General features: G+C 36.0%; 2 protein-coding genes across 2 annotated transcripts; both read left to right on the top strand.

Annotated features, from left to right (window-relative positions):
* Nucleotides 1-1,255: 1,255 nt before the first annotated feature.
* Nucleotides 1,256-3,766, top strand: LOC110915928 (probable WRKY transcription factor 31). Its single transcript, XM_022160678.2, has 5 exons — nucleotides 1,256-1,645; nucleotides 1,728-1,826; nucleotides 1,936-2,463; nucleotides 2,560-2,673; nucleotides 2,830-3,766. The coding sequence occupies exons 1-5, from the start codon at nucleotides 1,322-1,324 to the stop codon at nucleotides 3,535-3,537; spliced, it is 1,773 nt and encodes a 590-aa protein (XP_022016370.1). The 5' UTR covers nucleotides 1,256-1,321; the 3' UTR covers nucleotides 3,538-3,766.
* Nucleotides 3,767-11,784: 8,018 nt separating this feature from the next.
* LOC110915583 (cyprosin) lies at nucleotides 11,785-16,285 on the top strand. Its single transcript, XM_022160305.2, has 13 exons — nucleotides 11,785-11,932; nucleotides 12,796-13,149; nucleotides 13,231-13,291; nucleotides 13,368-13,462; nucleotides 13,535-13,647; nucleotides 13,710-13,878; nucleotides 13,959-13,998; nucleotides 14,076-14,140; nucleotides 14,249-14,362; nucleotides 14,897-14,961; nucleotides 15,090-15,363; nucleotides 15,479-15,567; nucleotides 16,066-16,285. The coding sequence occupies exons 2-13, from the start codon at nucleotides 12,796-12,798 to the stop codon at nucleotides 16,148-16,150; spliced, it is 1,524 nt and encodes a 507-aa protein (XP_022015997.1). The 5' UTR covers nucleotides 11,785-11,932; the 3' UTR covers nucleotides 16,151-16,285.
* Nucleotides 16,286-24,930: the final 8,645 nt, after the last annotated feature.

Raw genomic sequence — 24,930 nt, 5'->3', positions numbered from 1 at the left:
ATATGATAAAAACATGAACATATGAGATTACATATTTAATAGTGTAAAGAATAAAAACTTTTTCGTGATCATGATCCAACAAAAAAGGTGGCGATTTTTATATCGTAAAAAAGCCATAAATGTTAAGTATATACACCTGTATATTTTTTTTATAAACTTATTAATTTCTAGCAACAAATTTAAAAATTAAAAAAATTAACATGTTACATGATTAATACTATCTGTGTTTTTGCCACATCACACGCTCACTCATCTAGTTAGCATGTATATATAGATTTTTTTAACAGCGAATTTGTTTTAATCTTTATCGTCTCTGAGACTTGAACTCAAAACCTCCCTCATAAACTCAGGTGTTTAAAGGTTTATTATCGCCAATAAACCACCACCCTATTGTAATGTATATGTATATCGGGAAGGGGTAGAAAGAAAACTCATATTAGTTAAGAAAACTAAGAAACACAAATAAATGGATCTTCTTTTGCAGACTGTGTTATGTGTAACAACCAAAGGCTGGCATGTGTTACGTGTAACCATTTTTGCAGACTTTTAGCTTTTTTTTTAAAGTAAAAGTTGTTACGTAACACGTGGCAATCTCTGGTTGTTATGCAAAAAAGTGTAACATGTGGTAAAAGGAGGTCCATTTATTTGGGTTTTTTAGTTTTATTACTAATATGAAATTTTTTCCTATAATTGATATATATATATATATATATATATATATATATATATATATATATATATATATATAGGGGAAAGATAAATCGAAAACCTATGTGAGTTGAGAAAACCCAAATAAACCCTATGTAACATTTTTATTTTTTTCTAAAAAAAATAGGAAATGTAATATAAATGTACACGGACCTATTTATGAAAAAAAATGAAAAAACGCTTACTATTTTTTTTTAAAAAAAATGTTGAAAATTTATATGTTACATTTTTTTTTGGACATACATATTATGTAACCTGAAATTTTGTAACATTTTTTAAAAAAAAAAAAACTACTTAGTGTTTTTTTGTGTTTCTTTTTTTAAAATTTTCAAATATATGTATATTACATTTCCTATTTTTTTTAGAAATGTATCTTGAGTTTACATGGTTTTTTTACAAAGGTTTTCTGAGTTTTCTCAACTCAAGTGGGTTTTCGATTTATCCTTCCCCTATATATATATATATGTGTGTGTGTTTAAAAATAAGAAAATATATAAATAAGAATATGAGAAATAATATAGAGTATTCTTCAGTCATCAGTCTCAACTTCCCCTTTTTATTGCCGAGTCCACTGCCCCCTTGTGAGACTTGATTTCTCTCTCTATCTTCATAAATGGCCAGTGGACTCTCCTTTGATTCAGATCCCATCATATTACTATTTCCACATAACCCCCTCACCCTCATCAACTCTTTTTCCGACAACACTCCAATTATGGACGCCGCCGCCGCCGGCCACCCCTCCACCTCCACCTCCTCCCCGCCACCTCCACCCGCCACCACCATCCAATTCCCCCTCAACCTCACCCACCACCGCCCCGATCATAATCACCCCATCAACGAAATGGATTTCTTCAAAAAACACGAGGATAAACACTCTTCATCTTTCCCTCCTCTCGATTCTAAATCTCCTGCTACTGATTTCGATTTCAATATCAACGTACGTGATAATTTTATTTCATTGAATTGCCTTGTGGATTGGAATTATATTATACCGACTGAATTTGATTATTGTTGTACAGACGGGTTTGCATCTACAAACTGGCAACACGAGCAGTGATCAGTCGGTGGTTGACGACGGAATTTCTCCGAATTCGGAAGATAAACGAGCTAAAAACGAGGTCCTTATCTAACAAACAGTAATCACTAATCAGTAATGAATAATAAAACCTACTTTTTACGTTTATGTAGAATTTAACAATTGACGATTTTGATTGATTCGCTTTGTAGTTAGCAGTGGTGCAAGCTGAACTGGAACGGATGAACATAGAGAATCAACAATTGAGAGAACTGTTGAATCAAGTAACGGTCAAATACAACACGCTTCAAACGCATCTCGTCACGATGATGCAACAAAATCAACCTGACGAAGATCATAAAACAACAGGTAACGATGGTGGCGGAGGTAAAGGTGGAGGCGAGGTTATGGTTGTTCCTAGACCGTTCATGGATCTAGGTTTAGCCGCTCCAGCCGCAGTTGAAACCGATGAGAATTCACAGTCGTCATCGGAAGGAAGGAGTCATGACGAACATTCACGATCACCAACGCTTGTTTCTAACAATTTGATCGATCAATCACGAGAAGAAAGCTCTGAACATGGATCTCATGTCACTAGAGATGCTTCAAATAAGGTTCCTCGATTGAGTTGTTCAAAGAACAACACGAACACAAACACTAACACTAACATCGATCAAGCTACTGAAGCAACGATTAGGAAAGCTAGGGTTTCGGTTCGAGCTCGATCAGAAGCTCCAATGGTACATAGTTATATATCTTGTATATATAAATTTGTTTCTATTCGCTCAAATCATTTGTAATCTTATATTTTCATTTTCAAATCTCTTATTTGACAGATTGCGGATGGCTGTCAATGGAGGAAATACGGACAAAAAATGGCGAAAGGAAACCCATGTCCACGAGCGTATTACCGGTGCACGATGGCCACCGGTTGTCCGGTTAGAAAACAAGTATGATTCTGATTTCCTTGTTATTTTTATTCACTGACTGAGATTCTGTACTAATATTTTTATTAGTATATAATTAAGTTTTTGTTTGTGTTTATAAAACCTGTTATTCAAAAAAAGAAAAATAATAATTATGATGTACGGTTGGTTCAACTGCAGGTCCAAAGATGTGCAGAAGATAGAACAATATTAATCACAACCTATGAAGGTAACCACAATCACCCGCTACCGCCTGCGGCCATGGCGATGGCATCCACCACCTCTTCGGCCGCCAGGATGCTACTATCCGGATCGATGCCTAGTGCGGATGGTCTCATGAACTCTAATTTCTTAGCGAGAACGTTTCTTTCGTGCTCTTCAAGCATGGCAACAATCTCCGCGTCAGCACCGTTCCCCACCGTCTCACTAGATTTGACTCAAACTCCGAATCCGTTACAATTTAACCGCGGTGGTGGTGGTGGCGTTGGCGGTCAGTTTCAGCTGCCGTTTTCGAACAACCCGAATCAAAACTTGCAGCAAATATTTGGTCAAGCGTTATACAACCAGTCGAAATTTTCGGGTTTGCAAATGTCTCAGGATATGGAGGCGGGTGCCAGCTCACAGCTGTCGGCGTTGCACCACCAGGGTGCATCGCCGACGGCTTTGGCTGACACTGTTACTGCTCTCACTGCTGATCCGAATTTCTCTGCCGCTCTAGCGGCAGCGATATCGTCAGTTTTTAGTGGCGGCGGTGGTGGCGGTGGCGGTAATAATGGCAATGGAAATGTCACTACCACCAACTGCAACAACAATGGCAGCGCAACTACTAGCAACAATAATAGCCATGCGAACAATAAAGTCAACAACTCAAGTTTTCAACGCAATTAATTAACAATAATTAAGAGGGTTTAGTTTTTTTCTTCTTTTTTAATTATTTGGTTATTATTTTATACAACACCTGTTTTTCTTTTGAAATTTTGGGATGTTTCTTTTTTAAAAGGAGTGGGGATAAGTTAGATTTTTTCATTCTTTGTGGGTTGAATAAAACAAGCAAACTCTTTATTAGTAGTCTTAATATAATAGTTGTTGTACAAATAAAAACTTTTATGTTTACTTATATTGTTTATCTTAATTTGGTGTTAGAGAATTTGCTATATATTGTTTTTACCATATAAGCAAGTTACGGGCGTTCATATTACACCAAGAATGTCAACGGTGGTTAGTTTAAGCTTCCGTTTTCAAACAACCAGAATCAAAACTTCAAATAAGGGTGTTCAACAAATCGAATTTTGAATATTCGATATTTGAATCTTTGAAGCTAGATTTGGATTTGATTCAACATTCGCTTACCTAACTCAGATCAAACTGAATCAAATCAAATTTCAAGTTTTTCTGATCCATTTCAAACACCGAACACCCCTAATAATAAACAATCTTACTATTAAAATTAATGCAATGTTATTGTTTCTATATCTATCTTATAACAAATAATAAATGCGATTTTCTTCTTTATTTATAGGATTGGTGTTATTGGAGAGAGGTTTAAATTAATTGACCCATGTGGTATTCTAAACAACAACCACAATAGTATTATTGTAAAAATATTATTATATATCTTTAATAGCTAAAATTATATTAATTGATTAAGAATGCATTTAAAGACAAAAAGCGAAGTCAATGAGAGTCAATGCCACGATTGTCGTTCTCGTATAATTTAAGAGTGAACGTGAGGTCAAGTGGGGTTTGAAGTTTGAATAATTAAACCCATATCTCACTAAATTCATTTCTTTTATACACGATAGAGATAAGGTAGTGGAAATTTCTATGCGTAAATTAAATGAAAATGTAATAATTCCGTAAACCAAATTGCAAAGGATTCCTAAAGTTAACTTAAATTTGTTGTTTTGTATTTGTCTTTACCATGTATCTTTGTTTTTGTTTCGGGTTCGGTCAAAAAGAGTTGCGGTGAGTGATGTGATAGATAGGATGAGATAGATGGTCGTTCTGGTGATACACATGTGACACTCCAATCTCGTAGGACTGATGTATCACTATAATCATATCGAATACAAAACTCAATAATACAATACAATACAGTTTAAATTTTTCAAAGCAACGACAAGTTTTTAGATGCACAATACACAACATTATTATTTCATAGGACACTTAAAAGATCATATAAACAAGAACCAACCAAGCAACTTGTAAACATCTATTTATTCCATAAATAAAAGAAAATTAAATATATATTTATTTATATACTTAATAAAAACAAATAAATGTGAATGTGATTATCTTTCTTTCTATCTAACTGTAAGATTGCTCTCATATATCCACCAGATGACCAGAATCAATCTGTAAGAAATGTCACACTTCTGATGCTGTCTCGCGGTTCCTATAACTTTCTATATAATCGGGTCGCAATGCATTGAAGGTTATTAAAACAAATGTGATCATATTCATTTATATTTGTTCATTCGCTATACGCCCGTCGTGTTTCCACATTGAGTAAGCCCCCTTATAAATTTAAGGGTTCTTTTTCTTGTACTTCAACTCAAAACCATATTATTTTCCGGCTGCATTTGATGCCAAGTATTTTCCATATTTTGAATTATCAATACTTTTAAGCTGGTTTGGTGTTTTTGTTAGGAATCTACATTTTTGTCTATTTTTTTAGTTTATTAAATAAATAATATTTGTGATAATATATAATAAATATTCATGTTTACCTAACACTGAGAAAATAATCACATAGGTGGTTCTTGGACGTCTTTATTACCATGTACCAGCAGCTGATTTACATAGAAACATGATTCGTTGGTCTGACTGTCACTTTGAGGTTGTACTTGGACATAAGTTTACAAAAGTGTCAAACTACCTACCACTATTTATTATGTTGATGAAACGTGGTGATGAGGTTTGACATACAAAAATTTAGCATATACCTTAATTAGGGTTAGCAATTTTTTTTTACAAATATGACACGATACAAACATAATCAGGTTTCGGGTTGTTATTTATAACGTGTTTAATAAACAGACAGTGCTTAGGTTGGCATGGTTAGGACGTTTAATTCAACACGTCGTGTTCATACATTGACATGTTTACGTTAAATGGAGTAAAAATATACAAAAAATATGTTATAACTTGTAAGGTCAGTCTGCCAATTCGTTTATGACCCATTTAATTCATTTATGACAAATTGTTTCAACCCCCACTCGTTTACTGCTTGTTCACTACCCGCTTATCATTGATCATTAGTCTATTTAACTTGTTTAGAAAATTGGGTTACACATCTTATTCTTCTTGTTTAGAAAAATGGGTTTCACATGTTATTTACTAAACTGAACTTGAAATTTAATAAATTTAAATTGTTATTTTGGGTTTTATGCATTAAAATAATTATGGGATAATGTTTACTAATTGGAGTTAGAAGAGGACTGAGTTTTAACAAGTCAATACTTGTTGGAACCTTCTATTTTGGAGCTAGCAAAAAGAAACCAATATATATAATTAATTTTGATCAATTCAATTATGTTAATATGTAACGGAAAATATGTGTAGATGATACCTGTTAGGCTATAGGGTGTGGTCATGATCTTTATGACCACCATGATCCTCCATATTAGTGCCATGTAACTCACCTTTAATCCATCATTCAAAACCACTATCCTAAGGGTGTGGTCATGACCCAAACCACTAGCCTCTTATTTATTTTAATTTATCTTTGTCTAAAGAGAAAAAAGGAAATGATTTGTTGAAAAATGGAAAGGAGGACCATGGTTGCCATGGTTTAATCCATGCAAACCATGGTGGATCAATTAAGGGGGTGGTGTAGCCTTCTATTCATGTTCCTAGGTGGCAAATCATGTCCCAACCATGACCCCCACACCCTATAGCCTTATAGTATTTAGGCTAGTAGAGAATCCAGATAGAGGTGGAGTCATAGAGTTTGACATGTGAGTCAGCTTGATCTGGTTCCAATTTAGAGTGTATATGATTGATGGTAGTTCCAAATTCGTAAGGATGAAGAACTCCTGATTATGGTGAGAGAGGAGATCAAGATGTCTGTGATGTTATTATGAGAGTCTAACCTAAAACCCTCTCTACTTATCTCCTTAAATACACCCAGGGAAAACCTTATTAGTTAATAAGGGTAAATCGGTTCATCAACAACTACCAACTAATAATAAGGTATAAGGTAGGATTCGGCTACAAAAGGTATAATAATTATTATTTTGATCTATATAATATAAATGATTATAATGGCTACATGATTAAATACTTATAGTTATATATTTAATCTTACATTCTCTCACTTAGCTGAGTAATCATTTATTATAAGTATTAGATAAGTCTGATCAGAAGTTAATACTCATCTTAGCTTTAAACCAAAAACTGTAGCAGAGAAATACAGCCGTTGAGTCATCATTCAACTCAGGACATCCACTAGTCATACTACAACCTCAATTTAAAACCTAGCAGTTATAATCAAAATATACAAGTAAGCCCTTTAAACGTTTAATTAGTATTTATATTTGTCTGTATGTCATTATGTTGACAGAACATATTTTAGAGACATACAAAATCAAAACTACAGAAATTTCATTAATTAAAACATAAGTACAATATGCAATTAAATAAGGTCTTCAGTAAATTCCATATTTGAAACATGTTCTTCGAAAACTTTAGGTGAGAGACCTTTAGTCATCGGATCCGCAAGCATACTTTTAGAACTTATATACTTGATACAAAGATTATTTTTCTCAACTCGTTCACGTACGAACAAGTATTTTGTATCGAGATATAAACCAGCTCCAGTCGAACTGTTAATGTTCGAGAAACTAACATCAGCTGAGTTATCACGGTAAAGCTTCAATAGTCTAGAAATAGAATTAACTACTTGAGTTTAATGATCAAATACTTAAGCAACATTCCATGACAGGTTGCGTTATAAACAACAATGTATTCTAGCATCATTGTGGAAGTTGTGGTTAACTGTTGTTTATGACTCCTCCATGAAACGGGTCCTTCACCTAACATAAAAATATATCCCGAAGTGGATTTCTTGTCGTCTTTGCATTTGGTAAGTCAGAATCAGAATAGCCTACCACTTCTAAATGACTACTTCTTCTTTAAGTCAGTTTATAGTCTTCCATCCTTTGCAAATATCAAAGTACTTTCTTAGTTGCTTTCCAGTGATATGGGCCAGGACTAGTTTGATAATGGCTTAGCATTCTAGTAGTATAAAGCGATATCTGGGTGAGTACATCAGGCTTCCGACTACTGAAGCATAAGGTATCGGGCTCATTTGCTCCCTTTCAACCTCTGTTGTTGGACATTGGAATAAACCAACAACTAATTTACTTAGTAACATGCCTCATTGGTCTAATGTCACTTTGAGGTTGTACTGGACATAAGTTTACAAAAGTGTCAAACTATGTACCACTATTTAACCATCACTAGTGCTCTAGTGGTGGCCACGGGTATTTAAGTTCCACCTATAGTGGGCCCGAGTGAGTTTTCCCCTCTATATATCAAGTTCGAGTCTGGGTGATAGGGGTTTCTCATTGAGAGGTTTAAATTGGGGATCTATTGTGCGAGGGGGCTCTCTAGCGCGGACCCGGTTAAGACAACATATGCTAGACCTCCCGACATTCACGAATAATTCACACCTTTCAAAAAAAAACGTACCACTATTTATTATGTTGATGAAACGTGGTGATGAGGTTTAACATACACAAATCATGCTTTTAAAACAGTCAAAACACATAGTGAGTTTCTCGATTAAATGTATCATATAACTTAATTAGGGTTGGCAATTTTTTACAAATATGACACGACACGAACATAATCAGGTTTTGGGTTGTTATTTATAACATGTTTAATAAACAGACAATGCTTGGGTTGGCATGGTACTTAGGACGTTTAATTTAACATGTCGTGTTCACATTGACATGTTTACGTTAATTGTAGTAAAAATATACAAAAAAATGTTATAACTTATAAGGTCAGTTTGCCAATTCGTTTATGACCCATTTAACTCATTTATTACACATTGTTTCAACCCTCACTCGTTTACTGCTTGATCACTACCCATTTATCATTAGTCTATTTGACTTGTTTAAAAAATGGGTTACACATCTTAGTGTTTTTGTTTAGAAAAATGGGTTACACATATTATCTACTAATCTGAACTTGAAATTTAATATATGTAAATTGTTAATTTGGATTTTATATAGTAAATTAATTGTGGGATAATGTTTACTAATTGGAGTTAGAATGGGACTGAGTTTTAGTTTTAACATGTCAATACTTGTTGGAACCTTCTAATTTGGAGCTAGCAAAAAGAAACCAACATGATAGAGGCTCATTTGTTGCATTCAACCTTTAATAATAAAAACCATAACCCTCTCCTCTTTACCCATTGGATAAAAATTTCGGCCTCTAGTGGTGGATCTACTCATGTTTTGTTTGTTCACATGAACCCACTCGATTTGGAAAAAAATGAAATAAAAATCAGTGAGCACCTTATATGATTTAAAAAAAAATATAAATAAATAAAAAAAATCTACCAAAACGAACCCACTGGAAAAAAGTTCCTGAATCCGCCACTGCTGACCTCCCATCTGAAACCTAAAAAATCAAAACTAGAGCTTAGGATATAAGCCAAGTTTTCCCGGATCTGTTTAGTGGTCTATGTGGGGATGTTAGTTGATGTTTCTAAGTTTTCTAAGTAGTTTGGTTGAGTAAATCACAAGGATCTTCCATATTATGGTTGAAAAACAAATGATTTTATCCGATTTTGTAGTTTGGTTGTTAGGCCACACGGGGTGGCATCGTTATGGGCCGTGATACAATAGTATCACTCGTGGAACACCGTCCCGCCTAATTCCATCACTAGTGATGGAGTATAACGAGTTATATGTATAACGCGTTGAAAAACTTTGGTGATGAATGTGTATCTTGTACATTGTGCATTAATACTTGTACATTGGAATCCCATCACTAGTGATACCACCCCCCCTACATTTCTATCACTAGTGATAGAATATTGGGTGATGACATGGCATGATTTGATTGGATAGTGGGAGTGATAGAAACTATCACTAGTGAACCACACCTACTCCCCTTAGTGTATAAATATACTTGGTATGCGGACTGTTAGTGAGTGAGCGAGTTTGAGCCGAAAAAATGTCTATGTAATTTCTACCGCCCTTGGATAACAAAAGCGGACATGGTGATCAGAGCAAGTGAGGAGAAGAAATGTTGTTCGAGTAATTCTATTCACCATTTATATCGCATGTTAATATTTTATTGACACAGAAATGAAAAAATAATGAGAGTGCTACAGCCTACATGTATGCTCTTACACTTTATAACTCTGAAATCAATTTATCTATTTGGGCTTCCTAAGCCCAATATAAACCTTAAATAAGATATAAGTAAATATAATAAAAATATTCTTCTTAATTTGTCTTTTGTCTTGTATTTTAAAATTTTAACAAGTATTCAAATAAAATGTTTTTTTTTATTCTGAAATTTTATCAAGTATTTTCTTATAAGTATTTGTAAAAATCTTATTTTTAAAATATTATAAGTGCATATTTCCCCGAGTTAATTACATAGTTAGTCCCTGTGGTTTGTACAAAATAATATACTTAGGTACTAATAGTTTAAAATCACATTCTAGGGTATTAAGTTTTTATTTTGTAACGTTTGGAGGTATTAACGTTTTTTGTAGGTTTAAAATCACATTCTATTAGTACCTAAGTATGTTATTTTGTGCAAACCATAGGGACTAACTATGTTAATACCCTAGAAGTTAATACCTCCAAATGTTATAAAATGAAAAGTTAATACCCTAGAACGTGATTTTAAACGATTAGTACTTAAGTATATTATTTTGTATAAACCACAGGGACTAACTATGCAATTAACTCTATTTCCCCCTTATTTATTTCACATAAATTTTATGTTACCACTTTAGGCATGTGTTATTTCTTAAAGAAACTATATTTTCCGTTACTTCATTTAACTCTTATCTTCATGGTTTATATATTTTTTTAAAAACGTAAAAAAAAAACTTAAGAAAATTACATAAAAAGTAGGTTTGTAAACGAACCGAACGTTCATGAACTGTTCATGAACTTATTCGGCTGGAAGTTCGTTTATTTAATAAATGAACGAACACAAACAAAAAAATGTGTTCGTTTAATTAAATGAACGAACATGAACACACCTTGTGTTCGTTCATTTGTGTTCGTGAACATTCTTTTATGTTCGTGAACGTTCGTTTATGTTCGTGAACGTTTTAATAAATACATAAATAGTTATATTTATATAAATATTAGGTTTTCTAACTACTTCTATAAATATAACTAAGTAATATATCTATGAACACTTATTAGATGTGTTTTCGGATGAAATGTAATATATTAGACTTGTTTTTTCAATCTTGTTAATTTATGTTTATTCAAATATGTTCAACTAATTTTTTTTTATGTTCGTTTGTGTTCGTTTATGTTCGTGAACTGTTCGTTTAGGCTTTAAACGAACGAACATAAACGAACACGAACATGCCCGATTTCTTAATGAACGAACACGAACAAAAAAATGTGTTCGATTATATGTTTGTGTTTGTGTTCGTGTTCGTGTTTGGTTAAAGTTAAATGAACGAACACGAACATGCCTAGGTTCTACAGGCCTAATAAAAAGATTTCTCATCCAAAAACTCATTTCGAATACTTTTAATAAAGAAAACTTAAGAAAATTACATAAAAATATTTCTCATCCAAAAACTCATTTCGAATACTTTTAATAAAAAAAGAATTATAAGACATAAAACGTTTCTCTTTTAAAACATCAATAAAAACCAAGAAATAAAGTATTAAAAAGTTTAAACATCAATAAAAACCAAGAAAAAAATTATTAAAAAGTTTTTTGAATAAAAGATTTGAAACCCCAAAGAAAAAAAAAGTTAATTAAAATATTAATAAAACATAACGAAACAAACAAGTTGATTTGAATTGCTTGCTTGCAGAAGGAAGTAACTTAACTTATGCTGTACTTGTGTCTAACGAATTGCTCAACACACACGCTTTTCATTTCCATATTGCTTCTGTCACGCAGGTTACGCCTCCTTTGCCGTTACCTATCCTCTTCAATGACTATTATTTCTACATTCATGTACGCATACTTATTGCTATATTTGTTCTTCTCTTTTTGTTTCAACTAATCCTTCTCATTCATTCACTTATCCTTTTCATCATCCTACACGACGGTAAACACTTTGCGCTTCTTCGGTTCTCCTACATTCATAGTTAGTTGCTATAATTTAGGAATTAAGTTGTTAATATAAACAACTGAATTCTGTTTGTTAGAAAACCAATGATTTTTGTAAATGTGTTTCCGTTAATGTTTTGTTATCTAGACACCATTGACGTTACGTATGATCATGTGGGCCGTATAGCATGCAAAATATTATTATATGATTCGTATGAGAGGTCGTATGATATGGTGTTTGCTAAATCATTCGACCTATATGATGTGTTTGCCTGACTTATGTGATCACTAACAAAGTCATATGGCTCGTATATATGGCCTGTATGATGTGACAGGCTTTGGTGTGCAGACTTGATTGTTGATTTGACATTATACAACGTGTATGATGTGAACATAGTGGTTAATAGCGCCCATAGTGCACGCCAAGGCACAGAAGCACAGCCCAGCGCACCTTGCGCTGTGACTTGAAAGCCACCCACCTCTTGGGCGCTCAGGCGCATATCAAGTGATGTTCCGGCCAAAACAGCCTAAAGCATGTCCAAAACCCCTAATTAAAGCCGGAATCAACCTAAATAAGCCTATAATCAACCTAAAACGGCCTAAACAAGCCTAAAACATGTTTAAAACCCCTAAAAATGGTAACTAGGCGTCAGGCACTAGGCTCGTTCTACGCATCTTGGGCTTTTGACAACACTGGATGTGAGAAGCATGATTTGATTTTCATAACTGTTTTTTCTTTATTTTGCTGCAATATATAACTGAAATTTGTGAAGATACCACAGTTTTTTGTTAAATGAAATATGATGATGATCTGCATTGTTTGTTGTTGCCTAATGCAAATAATATATTGACGTGTTGAAGATGGGTATTCTATCCAAAGCAAGCCTGCTCTTGTTGTGCATTTGGTTTCTTCTCTTATCGACCGCGTATTCGGGTCCTAATGACCGATTAGTAAGAGTTGGACTTAAGAAGAGGAAAATTGACAAACTGAATCAACTTGGACATGCTGGATCTAACGAAGGCGGTGCTAGAAGAAATCATGGTTTTCACGGTAATTTTGGGAGTTCTGATGGTGATGCTATTGCTTTAAGTAATTACATGGATGCTCAGTATTATGGTGAGATTGGTATTGGTACTCCACCTCAAAAGTTCACTGTTGTTTTTGACACGGGTAGTTCTAATCTTTGGGTGCCTTCCGCAAAGTGCTATTTCTCGGTGAGTGTCCCTTCGCGTCTTGTTTTGACTCGATGGATGTTTAGTTTCGTCTGGTGCTGACCGTTATTGATTTGGATGCAGGTAGCTTGCCTTCTTCACTCAAAGTATAAGTCTAGCCAGTCAAGTTCTTATAAGAAAAATGGTATGGTGTCTTTTTCTAGTTCCTTTTAATATGCCTTCTTACCATATTCCTATCATAACAATAATATTCTATTCAGGGAAATCTGCTGCAATTCAATATGGAACCGGCTCCATCTCCGGTTTCTTTAGCCAAGACGTTATCAAGCTTGGCGATCTTCTTGTGAAAGAGCAAGTAAAAATTTTAAAAACTTGTACATTTAAATGTAACAAATTTCTAGTCGTCTTTACATGTCACCATTTTCAGGATTTTATAGAGGCAACCAAAGAGCCCGGTATCACTTTCTTAGCAGCCAAGTTCGACGGTATACTTGGCCTCGGGTTTCAAGAAATCTCCGTTGGGGGTGCCGTTCCTGTTTGGTAATACCCAAGTTTCATATTTAATTTTTTTCCTTGCGTTTCATTTTTTCGTGTCGTTTTAGGTACAACATGGTGAAACAAGGCCTTGTTGACGAACCTGTGTTTTCGTTTTGGCTTAATCGCAATGTCCATGGCGATGAAGGGGGTGAACTTGTGTTTGGTGGGGTTGACACTAATCATTTCAAGGGTAAACACACATATGTCCCTGTAACTCAGAAAGGCTATTGGCAGGTGAGTCTTATTCTATTTATATAAATTATTATATAATTATATTTCCAGTAACAGATTTAGTTATATTTCTTTTGTTGTAGTTTGAAATGGGTGATGTCCTGATTGATGATAACCCAACCGGTAATTGTTCTTTATCGTATTAATCCTAATTAAGTTCTAACTTTTTTACGGGTTCTGAGATTCGACTACTACTGTAGGATTTTGCGCCAAGGGCTGTGCAGCAATTGCTGATTCCGGAACCTCTTTGTTGGCTGGTCCAACGGTAATTACAAAACTTGGTTACCATTTAGTTTTTTCTTTTTCGAGTTTAAACTAAAGTAACTGGTAACTTTGGATTAACAACCGTTCGATAATATCAAAATCCTTTCAGGCTGTTATTACTAAAATCAATCAAGCGATTGGTGCTGCGGGTATTATGAGCCAGCAATGCAAGTCATTTATCAACCAGCATGGAAAAACTATAATTGATATGCTACTTTCTGAGGTACCAAAACATACTTCACTTTCTTTTTTTTATCTGAATGTTATTTTGTTATGACTTTGCTTTTCGTCCCTGAGGTTTGATTATATTTGCAACTTTCATTCAAATGTTTGTTTTTTCGCATCTGAATCCTTGTGGTTTTAAAATCTTGTCATTTCATCCCTGAGGGCCAAACCTCGAGGGACAAAACTCGCGATAAATTGCCAAACCTCTGGGACGAAATGGCAAGATTTTGAAACGACGAGGACCCAGATACGGAAAAACAAACCTTTGGATAAAAATCGCAAAAGTGGCCAAACTTAGGAACGAAAATGACAATTTACATTGAAACTAATTCTGAAAAGATTTAATTGTTGCAAGTTTTTTTTTAAACTTTGGTTTTAGTTTGATGGGTTTTTTTTTTTTTTTTTTTCGTGAAATAACAAGTAGTTAAATGTATATCACATTTTTAAATGGTTCAGCACATGGTTATTATATATTTATATGATGGAGGTTTATATTGGAAACTTACTGCACCATTCTACTGATGTTATGTAGACACGACCTGAAAAAATCTGCTCGCAAATGAAGTTATGCGCGTTTGATGGTTCACATGATACAAGGTCGGTTTTCACGCTTATGTACTTTCGGCATTCTAGTATGTTGGTAGTCATAATCATTATAGTATCTAATTAAACATGAATCAAGCACATTTATACGACACAATTAGCTAACGTTTATGTTTCGGCAGCATGATAATTGAGAGTGTGGTCGACAAGAATAATAGAAAATCATCTCGTGTACATGATGAGATATGTAGTCTCTGCGAGACGACTGTTGTTTGGGTGGAAAACAAACTAAAGCGAAATGAAACCGAAGAAGAAATTATTAATCATGCTGATCAGCTGTGTGAACGGCTGCTGAGTCCAATGGGACAATCTGCAGTCGATTGCAACAGTCTTTCATCGATGCCCCATGTCGCTTTTACCATTGGTTGTAAAACTTTTAACCTTTCCCCTCAAGAGGTAAATTTATAGTATTAATCTGATTATGTGCTTTGATCAATGGTTATTAGTTTTGTGATTAATTATTTATAACTTTATTTTTTATTTATTTTTTAAATCTCCTATAATCAATCAGTATATCCTGAAAATTGGTGAGGGAGCAAAAGCACAATGCATAAGTGGATTTACTGCTCTTGATGTGGCTCCTCCTCGTGGGCCTCTATGGTACGGTCACTCAGCTCGTCGTGCACACAGTTTGGTTTACTTTTTCGATGAGTTTTACACGTGAAATACGAGTTGGGAAATGAGTGGGTGGGGGGGGGGGGGGGGGACGCTTAATTACTTAATTCTTACACGGATGGGATTGGTTGACCCGAAACAGCTTTTTGTCCATATTTTAATTAATGGTTTTAATAATACTATAATAATATGTAGAAAAAATATCGCATATCAGGCTCGTTTATTGGTCTGTTTTAGATATATATTTTTTAACCCTTTTGACCTGTTAGAGATAGCATGTAACCTAGGTCAACCTATTCATAAGTAAATGGGCTGAAATCACCACCTCTACCGAAAATTGGAGTTCGCAAAATGAATTGATCGGGATGGATTGGCCGAAAAACTTTTTGTCCGTGATATTTTTATAAAAATATTTAGATGACAACATAAATCATTTAAAATTGGCAATTCTAATATGGGTATCTAATTATTGTATTGATGCAGGATCTTGGGAGATATTTTTATGGGTAAATACCATACAGTGTTCGACTATGGTAAATCACGAGTCGGATTTGCAGAAGCAGTTTAAGACCATCATGAATGATCCAGCATTGTGTAAATGTTGCAGTAAATAAATATATAATATATCATTTGTGGAACAAATACTTGGTTTTAACTTTAAACCATAGTGTCTTATGTCTATATAACATGTTTGATATCGACAGTGGATTGCATCCAACACTGAGAACTCGTGGGCCTTGTGCGCGACTACAAAAATGGCCCCCTAAAATATAAACTTATATATAAAATAAAAGGTCAACAATACAACGATAATTGTGATAACAATAAATAGAAAAAGATTGTGTTATCTTATTGGCTTTTAAATTTTAAGTTTTTAATTGGGTTACACAACTTTAGTTGGGTTAAATGGGCCAGATCTAAATATGTCAATTGGTTAAAAAAAAAAATCATAGCGGGTTCTAAATATTATTGTATTTTAAGTTTTACAGGCTTTGGTTACAAAGGTACACATAAAATATATGTAAAAAATTATTAAAAATTTTGGGCAATCGGAAAAGTGGGCTATTGGTGGTCGTCTCCTTAAACTCTTAGGGGCTTTTTGATAACTTCTGAATGGTTAAGTGCTGAACCAGTAATAAGAGGTCTAAACCATTAAGTGTTGGATCAGTAAGAGTTCTGAACCGTTAAGAGTTTGTATATTGCTTAACCTTTCAGAGACAAATGTCGGACCAATTCAGATTTGAGGTCTTAAGTGTTAACCATTCAGATTCAGTATAATACTTAACCATTCAGGGACAAATGTCTGAACCATTCAGACATCTGCTCGCGAAACAAACAGTCTGAACCATTAAGTGCTGAACCAGTAAGAGGCCTGAACCATTATGAGTCTCATTAAAAGCTAAACAAACAACCCCTTATAGATAGGTTTTCGATATTTATTAAAACATAAGCATAAAATCAACCAACGAAATTAAACTCTTAGACTATATTGGGGGGGGGGGGCTTGAAAAGGGTGGCGTCGGCGTCGTGTGACACGTGGCACGCTTTTTTTTTATTATTCTATATTAAAAAAATCAAACAAAAAACCCATCACCCAATCAAAACAACCCACCTCATCACCATCTTCTTCACCACGCATGTGAAGAATCCAACGCCCAAACCTCCACACCGCCCTCCACGCCATCAACGGGCCGGTGTGAAGAGGCTTCCACGGCTCCAAACCACGCCCACTCTGTGTGATCTTATAAAATCCCCATCAATGATCCAATTTTATATAACTTAAAGACGCAATATAATACATACATAATTTGTTTCAAGTAAACAACCTTTTATGTTGCTTTAAAACGAGTTATTGATGACAATGACAAAGGAAGAAACGGTTTTTCCTCTATATGTAATCCACACCCCACACTGAGCATACATAATTTGTTTCAAGTAAACAACCTTTTATGGTTGCTTAAAAACGAGTTGTTGATGACAATGACAAAGGAACCAACGGTCTTTCTTCTTTATGTAATCCACACCCCACACTGAGCATACATAATTTGTTTCTTCAAGTAAACAATCTTTTATGGTTGCCTTAAAACGAGTTGTTGATGACAATAACAGAGGAAGCAATGGTATTTCTTCTATATGTAATCCACACCCCACGCTAAACATGCATAATTTGTTTCAACTAAACAACCTTTTTTGGTTGCTTTAAAACGAGTTGATGATAATGAAAAAGGAAGCAATAACCTTTCCTCTATATGTAATCCACACCCCACAAAACAACGAATTTAAGCTCTGACAACAACCCCATTGATCGAATTGTATGTTTCTTGCCAACAACGTATGCATAATAACTACAAATGGTGGTCACACAAACATAACACACAAGCCTTGGCATGCCAAGGAGATTTAGGACTAGTGATGGATTCAGAAATTTTTTCATGGAGATGCGAAATATTTTTAAAGATTTTAGACCCCTAGGTATATAAAAAAATTTGGTTCATACCGGGTGGGATCGGGTCGGGTAATGTAAAACAAAATAACATCAAACTAAAATTTATATAACCATCAAAAACACGTTAAAGGTCATTACAAACATGTTTAAAGTTGTGCCCTAAGGGGTTTTCGTTTTTGAAATCTATGCAAAACATCACTTTTTTGGAAGGGGCGGTTGGGTTGGGTTATTTTATTTAACTTCAAATTTAATTGGGTTGGGTTAATTGGGTTTGGTTTATATTGGAATGTTTATTGGGCTAATGGCTAAATTGTTAAGCTAAAGTTATTGGGTTAAATTGTTAACTAAGGTGGTAAAAAATAATTATATAAACTAGGTTATATTTTAATAAAAATCAGTGTTTACAATTTTTTTATAAATTAATAAGATTTTTTTTATAAGGGGTGCGGTCGAGATTTTAAACGAAATTTAACCCTAAAAATATTTTTTTCAAAGGGTGTGGCCGCCTATCCACACCAGTGGATAGGTCCACCCCTGCTTAAAATGTTCTAGATCCTCACTTTAAGTTCATTTATGTTATTCAATGCACAATTTATTTTTATTTTTAACCAAAAAAAAGTGTAATTTTTTTATCAATATCGAGTTACAAACCCAAAAACGATGGTATATGTGTGCCACACATATAAGTGTTGCTGGCTTTTAGAGCCTGATTTTGACAAAGATTTAATCCTAAATTTGGTTATTTTGATTAATTCAGCTTCTCATTCTTAATTCTTAAAAACACGTGAATCTTGGAATTTACACACTCAAGCATTTATTTAGTATTCAATTTCAAGTTTTAAATTTTAAGATTTGGCAATTCATTTAGAACATTCTTCGCACGCAAGGTGTTCGACGAAATGCCTAGGTGATTTTTTCGGGGGTTTTTAGTGTAGCCGATCAATTACCTTTTGACCCATCAGCTGCGTTTCCTTTTGGGTTGGGTTTTCTTTATTGGTGGTGGCATACGCGACATTATCTAAGTGTCGACTCCGCTTACTTAGTTTTGTTATGGTTGGTTCAAATGGTAGCGGTTTCTGGCCTTGTCTTTTCCGACGGTTTCATTGTTGCCCCGATGGCTTGGAGGGGGCTAAGGGATTCCCAAGGTTAATGGCACATATCAAGAGTCACCATTTGAGCTCAGACGAGAGGAAAGATTCTTTGAGATGTTCAATTGCTGACGATCTTAATCTTTTTACCTCTGTTTGTGAAGCTTTGAGGGTGTTCGGACAATGGTTATGTGGTGAGTGTATGTGCCCTCATGCTTTCAGTCGGGCGTGCCACCATGAGGATAAGGTTATTCGGTTTGTGCCAGGTGAGGGAGATGAACAGGGTTTTATTGTTGGCATCACTAGACCCGGTGTTGAAAACGTTGATACCTCGTCGGAAGAGTTGGGTGTAGATATTGCTTTGCTTGACTGTGTTTTCTCTCTCCCCATCAAGACTGTTAAGAGTATCCCCCTTAGTTGTCGTATAGCTTGTGCCCAAGTATTAACTGCAGCTTTGGACAAGGTGGTTGCTATGCCTGATTCTGTTAAGGCATGGGTTCGTCTTTTGATATTACCACGTTGCACCTTACGGGTGTTCAAGCCTGCTGGTCGTCAGGACAAGAGGTCGGGCAATAGGAAAACGGGCCAATGCCTTAGCATCCAGCGGTCTTTGGCTCAGTGGGGTGATCGTGAGGGTTTTGCCACTCTTGTCCAGTCATTGTTTGATCAACCCGCGAGGGGGGTTACGGATGGAATCAAAAAGGACACTGAGATTGATAATGAGTGTAGGGGGACCAATGTGAAACAATGTTTACGTAAGGTTGTTGATGGTCATTTCACTGCAGCGGTTAAGGTTTTATGCTCCTCGGGGGTTGCCCCTCTCAATAAGAATACTCTGGAGGCTTTAGTGGCTAAGCACCATGTATGCCCCCTCCTTCCATGCCTGCCTCCTTGCCTTCTGAGTCTCCTCTTGTGGTGGAGCCCGATTGTGTGCTCGGGTGTATTAAATCTTTCCCCAAAGGTACGTCGTGCGGGAGAGACGGCTTAAGGGCCCAACATCTTTTAGATGCTTTTCGTGGGGAGGGGTTTGTGATTGCTGATAGCCTGCTTAGGGCTACTTCAGCTATGGTTAATTTGTGCCTGGGGGGGAGGTGCCCGAGGAGTCTGGCGGAGTTTGTTGCTTCTGCTCCTCTTACACCTCTTCTCAAACCAGATAATGGGATTAGGCCTATCGTTGTTGGGTCGATTTGAAGAAGGGTGATCTCCAAGGTGGCCATGAAAGGTGTTGGGAAGGATATGGCCAAATATCTTGGCGATTTCCAGTTTGAGGTAGGGATTCCGTGTAGGGCAGAGGCCGTTGTTCATAGTGCGAACAGGTTCCTTAATGAGTAGATGGGTCTCTTGCTATGCTTACTATTGATTTTCGAACGCTTTTAATTTGGTTGATAGGACAGCCCTACTGTACGAGGTAAGGAAAAGGTGTCCTTCTATTTCTACGTGGGTCGATTTTTTATATAGTCAACCAGCTAGATTATATGTGGGGGATGAGTTTATTTGGTCTACTACTAGCGTTCAGCAGGGGGACCCCTTGGGGCCCCTCCTTTTTGCCCTTGTTCTACACCCTCTTGTTCACCGAATAAGGGATCGCTGCAAACTTCTATTTCACGCCTGGTACCTAGATGACGGAACGCTTATTGGAGATGCCACCCAAGTGGCTAATGCTTTAGATATCATCAGAGCTGAGGGTCCTTCCGGCTTCAACTTAATATAAGGAAAACTGAAGTTTTCTGGCCAACCTACAATGGTGTAAAGGTTCAGGAGGGCTTTTTCCCTCGGGGGATTGGGAGGCCGGTGCTGGGTGTGAAACTCCTGGGGGGTGCCGTTAGTCGTGATGCAGAGTTTATAAGTAGTATGGCTCTTAATAGAGCGAACTGTGCAGTCGAGCTGATGAGGTGCCTTACACGCCTACGGGACCCTCAGAGCGAGCTCCTCTTGCTTCGTTCTTGTATGGGTGTTGCTAAATTACTGTTTGGTCTTCGAACGTGTCAACCTTCTTTGGTCGGGGGAGCTGTCTCTGTTTTCGATGAAGGCCTCCGGGGAGTATTAGAGGATATTGTTGTTTGTGGGGGTGCCTTTTTTGGAGATCTCCAGTGGAGGTTGGCTTCTCTCCCGACCCGGTTTAGAGGCTTAGGGATTTGTACGGCCGAGGATGCCTCTTCATATGCTTTCGTGGCTTAAAGGGCCCAATCTTAGGGTTTACAAGACCACATACTCCGAGAACGTAGTGGGGATGTTTTAGACTCCGATTACAGGAGTGTGTTGGACTTTGTGAATAGTTCTCTTCCCGACCTTGATATTGGCGGTTTCTACATTAAAGACACCGCCCCTCCTAAATCCCAGAAAATTCTGGCGAATGCCTTATATGGCGAAATTGTCAAGAGGTTTGAAGAGAAGTTTGTTTTATCCCCTCGGCAAAAAGCTGTGTTTGAATGTCTACGTGCCCCACATGCTCGGGTTTTTCTGTCTGTCGCACCTATTGAAGGCTTGGGGTAACACATGTCGGCTGTGGAATATCGTGCTATCCTTAGATACCGACTGATGATTCCTTTGTTCCCAGTTGACGAGCCATGTCCGGTATGCCGCAAAGCGTGTTTGGATTCTTTCGGTGAGCACGCGATCCACTGTAAAGAGCTACCAGGGTTTAAATATCGGCATGATTGGGTGAGAGATTTGTTATGTGATGTTCTTAAGCGGGCCGGGATCTCTGCCAAAAAGGAGGCTCCAGTAAATTTCCTGACTGACCTCTTAGAGGGGAGGTCCACTTTACGCCCGGCGGACATCCTTGTGTTTGGACAGGAAGGGGGAAACACGCTTGTGTAGATCTAACTGGGGTCTTCCCCCTTGTCGGGCTCAAGGACAAGGGCTTTGTCGTAGGGCAAGCGGTGCTCAAGGCAGAGGCGAGCAAAGTGGCAAAACATGAGAAAGCCTGCCTGGAGAATCAACATGTGTTTGTCTCGTTTGCGTTTGATACCTTTGGTGGTCTCGCTCCAGACGCTGTGTGACTTTTGAGTCGGGTTCAAAAAGTCGTTAATAGTAATTCTTCGTCGCTAAAGGTTTCAAACTTTGTATTCAGTAGAATTGGTTTTTCTATTCAAAAGGGGGTGGCGGCCCGACTACCTGCCATTGCTTTGTAATTGCCCTTTTTCGTATGGAATGATATTGTTGTGGTTAAAAAAAAAATTGCAACTTTTAGTTAATGAAACCAATATATTTAAACAACGTCTTAAATGTAATAGCGCCAGTTTTATTCACTTATATAGCGGTTTGATAAACAAAACTAGGGATGGGTTGGACAGGTTTGGGTCATGGGTTAGAATGGGTTTATCTTCTCATAAGCTTATGTGTTTCATCACATTCGTTATTAAGAGGGATGCCAAGCGATATGATACCCCTCTGTACCTCTTCTTCCATTTTCAAAATTGCTCTGATTGTCTTAACAAACACCCTTCTTCTGTTGTCAAAATGTATGACGAATCTTATGATTCTCAGGGTGTAGCTCCATGAAACGATGGTAGCCATTTTTGGCGTTTTGGTAAAAGATGTTTTTAGAATGATGGATGGAAGTGATTATGGAAGCGATGTTAATGTCGTTTATATAATGATGTTTTTGGCGCGCAAGTTAGGAGGGAATTTCTTCTAATAAATGTTAATAATTGAATTTCAGTTATCATTTGTTTCTTCTATCTGTAAGTCTGCAACGCGTTTTATCACTAAGCTTTGGCGTTTTATATTAATGGCGTTTATTTGTTTTGAATGGCGTGTTCTCATTTTAGTTTGGCATTTTGAATTTGAGCGGTAAAAGACCTTTTTACTCTTAATGAAGCGCGTCCACGTAATAAAATTGATGTTATTTACGAAAACGCCACCGCGCCAATCTAGTCCATAGATTGTTTTGATCGGACGATCCACAAGTGTTCTCACTGTTCTCACACTTTTCAACGTTTTCCCTAAAGCCTGACCCTATATATACACACATATATTTATATATATATATATATATATACATATATATATAGTAATACCAACTTGCTTATGCATAGTTGGTTGTACAACATACTTTATTATTTGTACTTCTACACTTTACACTTTGCACCCTTATTTTGTTCGTTTTTGTTTTTGTTTTTCATTTTTTCACTCATAACCTCTATAGTTTTCATTTTTTATAAATCTTAACAAAGCATTTTTCATTTTAAACCCCAACACTTGTCCTCTTTCAACTTGGAACCCCTATACTTCTCATCTTTTACAAACTTTTCATTTTACGTTTCGGTCTAAATTTTACGAGCTAACACGTTGCAACGTGTGTGTGAGATTCAACGTTTTTATACCTATTATTTTCCCGTTTGACGGCCTCGTCATAGCACGCAGGTCATAGGTCGACTTAGTTATTACTTTTTGTATTTACATTCGGTCTAATTTTTACGCGTTAACACCTCGTAACAGACGTGTGTGGTTAAACGTTTTTATATCTATTTTCCGTTCTGTAATGTAGCATTAGTGCTACTTGGTATGGTTTTACGGCTTCACACAACACGGGTGGTTGTGTGTGTATATCAAATTGTTTAAATAGATTTCAATTTAACAAGTGATAATATAAAGTTTCCAACTAAAATTGGACTGTAATAATAGTATTTACACCACCGCCACATATTTATCATTACGTTATCATGACAAGTGGCCACATATGACACGTTTATCATGCTATTTCTAAAACGTGATTATGATGAGTGTACATGGTCCCACCCAAACAACAACCACTACGTGTCTTGTTCCGTTATCATGTATTTCCCCTTTAACACTTCCATTTTTTATTCAATTTCATTATGACATTGACATAATACCAATACTTGTAATTAATAAGAAATTAAAATTACATGTACATATTTTAATTTTTAAGTGACATTTATCATGCTTCCAATCTGAGGGAGACTTAACATGTTCATAAGCCAAATGCTACTTACTAGCTAGCATGTCGGCAATCCTAGCTAATCGTCTTTGATTGTCACCTTAAAGATCGATAGACAAATCGATTTCGAATCTATCTTTTCTTTCTCAATTAGGTGTAAATGTAACAATCCTTTAGTTTTTCTTCTTAAATCATAGGCCAATTTAGATGATGTTTCACGTGAGTTTGGTTTCAAAGTTTATAGACTATGTAGTGGTTGTAGTTTAAATGACTAGTAAACCACGTAGATTTTAACTACACCCTTTTACATAGGTGTAGTGGTTTTAACTAAACTTTCAATTAATTTTTTATTTTGTTTTTTATAAAAACGAGAGTAAAATAATTTGATTAGTTGGATTGTGATTTGGGCCCCACGCCCAATCTCCCACGCTCGTTAACTGGTTAACGAAAGGAAGGGGATGACTGATGAGGCACATTAGCGCCCGTCTTCACTTGGTAGTGATGGTTAAACGAACAAAAGCTTCATCCTCTTATGAGTTTGGCTTATCATTACTTATTAGCTATTAATCTTCTTTGATGTTGGTTGCACCAAGTTTCTTAGACCACCCGTAGTGGGGTATTATTTTTGAAAAAAATTAAAAAATAACGCCCCCCCACCCATTACACTAGGCGTTTTGGGGAGTTATTTTTGAAAAAAAAAATTTGATTAGCGTTATATTTAAAACGCCATGTTGCTAGGGGTGTTCAAAAAAATCCAAATCCGAAACCGAATCCGAAATATCCGAAAACCCTTATCCGAAATATCCGAATTTTCGGATATCCGAAAATCGGATAATCCGAAATTTCGGATTCGGATTCGGATAGTGATTTTGAGAATTTTCGGATAATCGGATTATCCGAAAATATCC

The sequence above is a fragment of the Helianthus annuus genome, chromosome 16 (genome assembly GCF_002127325.2).
Source record: "Helianthus annuus cultivar XRQ/B chromosome 16, HanXRQr2.0-SUNRISE, whole genome shotgun sequence".
NCBI classification, from domain to species: domain Eukaryota; kingdom Viridiplantae; phylum Streptophyta; class Magnoliopsida; order Asterales; family Asteraceae; genus Helianthus; species Helianthus annuus.
This window is presented reverse-complemented; position numbering and strand designations above follow the sequence as displayed.

What these genes read in the sequence shown, in the direction of transcription:
- LOC110915928 (XM_022160678.2), top strand. Translation starts at nt 1,322, where the DNA reads ATGGCCAGTGGACTCTCCTTTGATTCAGATCCCATCATATTACTATTT. An exon ending in ATTTCGATTTCAATATCAAC is followed by an intron (nt 1,646 to 1,727) that starts GTACGTGATAAT and finishes ATTGTTGTACAG; the next exon opens with ACGGGTTTGCATCTACAAAC. An exon ending in CTCGATCAGAAGCTCCAATG is followed by an intron (nt 2,464 to 2,559) that starts GTACATAGTTAT and finishes CTTATTTGACAG; the next exon opens with ATTGCGGATGGCTGTCAATG.
- LOC110915583 (XM_022160305.2), top strand. Translation starts at nt 12,796, where the DNA reads ATGGGTATTCTATCCAAAGCAAGCCTGCTCTTGTTGTGCATTTGGTTT. An exon ending in ATCTTCTTGTGAAAGAGCAA is followed by an intron (nt 13,463 to 13,534) that starts GTAAAAATTTTA and finishes CACCATTTTCAG; the next exon opens with GATTTTATAGAGGCAACCAA. An exon ending in GATGGTTCACATGATACAAG is followed by an intron (nt 14,962 to 15,089) that starts GTCGGTTTTCAC and finishes ATGTTTCGGCAG; the next exon opens with CATGATAATTGAGAGTGTGG.